At 35.3% G+C, this 2,500-nt stretch overlaps 1 protein-coding gene across 1 annotated transcript in view; it reads left to right on the forward strand.

Moving 5' to 3' along the window:
- Positions 1 to 1,629, forward strand: part of LOC119583379 (metabotropic glutamate receptor 4-like) — a gene marked incomplete at its 5' end in the record, with an annotated part of 59,632 nt that extends 58,003 nt beyond the window's left edge. Inside the window, 1 exon segment of the mRNA XM_037931850.1 lies at positions 440 to 1,629. Coding sequence (XP_037787778.1) covers positions 440 to 645 — 206 coding nt within the window.
- Between the last annotated feature and the right edge of the window lie 871 nt (positions 1,630 to 2,500).

The following is a 2,500-nucleotide window of genomic DNA, read 5'->3' on the forward strand; positions in this document are numbered from 1 at the left end:
TTCTCTCCATTCCCCATTCTCTCTCCATTCCCCTCTTCTCTCCTCCCCATTTCCTCTCCATCCTCACCACCCTCTCCCCCCTCACACTCTCTTCTCCCTCACCTCCTCCTCTCAACCCCCCCCCCCCATTACCCCTCCATCCCCAACCACTTTTCGTCCCACATTCTCTTCTCCCTCACCCTCCCCTGCCCCACCCTTCTCTCGACGCCCCTATTCTCCCTCTATCTCCACCACACCCCTCTTCTCCCTCCCTCCCTCCCTCCCTTCCCCCATCCTCGTCTCGACCCCCCCATTCTCCCCCCCCCCATCCCCAACCTCCACCCCAATCCCCCCCCCCCTTTTTTTATTCGAATATTAACCATCATCAAAAACACAAATCTTTTTCATCAATATCAATATCCATTTTTCCTTTTTTCTTTCTATCTTTCTTTCCCTGCAGTGATCTTCCCCGTGGACTACGAGCTGCACGAGAAGCTGCGCACCATGGGCTGTGGCGCCAAGTCCAACAGTGCCACCCAGACTTGCCCTTCCGCCTCCTGCACTCTGCCCGACCATCGCTGCGGCGCCACGGTCACCCTCACGGCATCCTTGCATCCCAGTGCCACCAACGGACCGATGCAGGATGTGCCCGACGTGCAGCTGTAGGATGCACAGAGGAGAGAGGGATTGGCGAAGGATTGGACGTCGGGATAAGGAAGCAGGAGGAAGTGACGTCGATTGGAAGGATGGAAGCGAAGGCCTAAGCTTTCTAATCTAAAGGAAGGATGGCGTTTGGAATTAAGGATTTTGTTTGTGGTGAAGGATACGTAGGGTGAAAAATATGGGACAATGGGAGAGAGAGATAAATGCGACAGAGTGGGAGAGGAAGAGAAAATGAGACGTTCAGGAAAATTTCGAAAGAAAGACAAATGAATAAAGATTTTCGTATTAGGAGGCAGGACCTCTGGAGAGAGAAAAAGAACGAAAACAAAATAATTTACAAACTATTTTTCTTTGGCCAAAGGACAGGAACCTCTTTATACATCAAAGACACAGACGAAAATTGTGAATTGATTTGACATCATTTGCAATATTACCAAGACAAACTGAAGCTTGCAAAAAAAAGAAAAGAAAAATATTTTGACTAAATAATGCTTTTGATTTGGGAAGTGACTGTGAAATAAAAAAAAAGAGATTTTATAATGCAAATAGACTTCTAACGATGTGTACAATACATATGAAACAAAATCACATTTGACAATAAAACACCTGACATCGCACAGTGCTGGAAAGATGAAAAGAAAACAAACTTCAGTAAAACTTCACAATTCAGAAAACATAAGCTTTATATAGATAGTTTTCAGACAATTTATTCTTTGTATGTTCTATATCTAGAACCCTTAAACGAACAGCAGAGCTACAGATGTTAGAATAAAACAGATATTAGTCCACCTCTGTTCCCAAATTTTGTAATCTAAAGGAACAGAAATTAAAAATGCATTTCTTATAAAAACAATTACATACTTGCTTACGTCATTACGTTGACTATAAATTCGGTTGAATAGAAATACTCATTAAATATAAAGAGACTTATTGCAGTTATTATAATTAATGCAATTGATATTATTCTTGTGAACGTTCTTGTTAATTATTATTTTTATGAATTGTCTTTGAATATTTTGAATAGTGATTATTATCATTCCAGTTTAATTTGCATCAGTCTCTCGTCTCCTCTGCCGATAAATAAGGTTATTTCAAGACCTGTCATAAAAAAGCGATTTAATACCTCTTTGAATATAAAATAATAATGCGCAATTCAAAAGATCACAATTACATACGAAGGTAAAGATTTTTTTTCTTTTTTTTTTGTTAAACGGAAAACATATATGAGATTAACTGCAACTAATTAGTTATCTGTTGATTTTATTATTACTGATAAATTAAATATAAAGATTCGAATATTAATCATCATCAAAAACACAAAGTTTTTTCACCGTCATTATCAATATCATTTCCATTTTTTCCCCTTTTCTTTTTTTCTTTTTCTTTCTTCCTTTCTTTTATATTTATGTCTGATTCTATACGTGTTACATTAGTACAATTAATGACACTTGTTATCATTATCAATTTTTATTGTTGTTTTCTTGATTTTTATTATCGCAGTTATTGTTATTACTATATTTATCATCGTCGTCTGTATTGTTATTCTTTTGTGGATATTATTATTAGATTATCATTATCACTATCATCCTGATTATCATTAATAATAATATTATTATTATTATCATTATTATTATTGTTATTATTATCTTTATTATTATTGTTGTTGTAATTATTATTGTCATCATTTTTAACAGTATTATTACTATTATCATTATTATTGTTATTGTTATTATTGTTATTATTATTATTATTATTATCACTATCATTATTACGATCACTATTTTCACTGTTGTTGTACTTATTATCATTATCATTATTATTATAATTATTAATGTTATAATTATTGTTTTGTTATTAT

This window comes from Penaeus monodon, chromosome 17, assembly GCF_015228065.2.
Source record: "Penaeus monodon isolate SGIC_2016 chromosome 17, NSTDA_Pmon_1, whole genome shotgun sequence".
In the NCBI taxonomy this organism is placed as follows: domain Eukaryota; kingdom Metazoa; phylum Arthropoda; class Malacostraca; order Decapoda; family Penaeidae; genus Penaeus; species Penaeus monodon.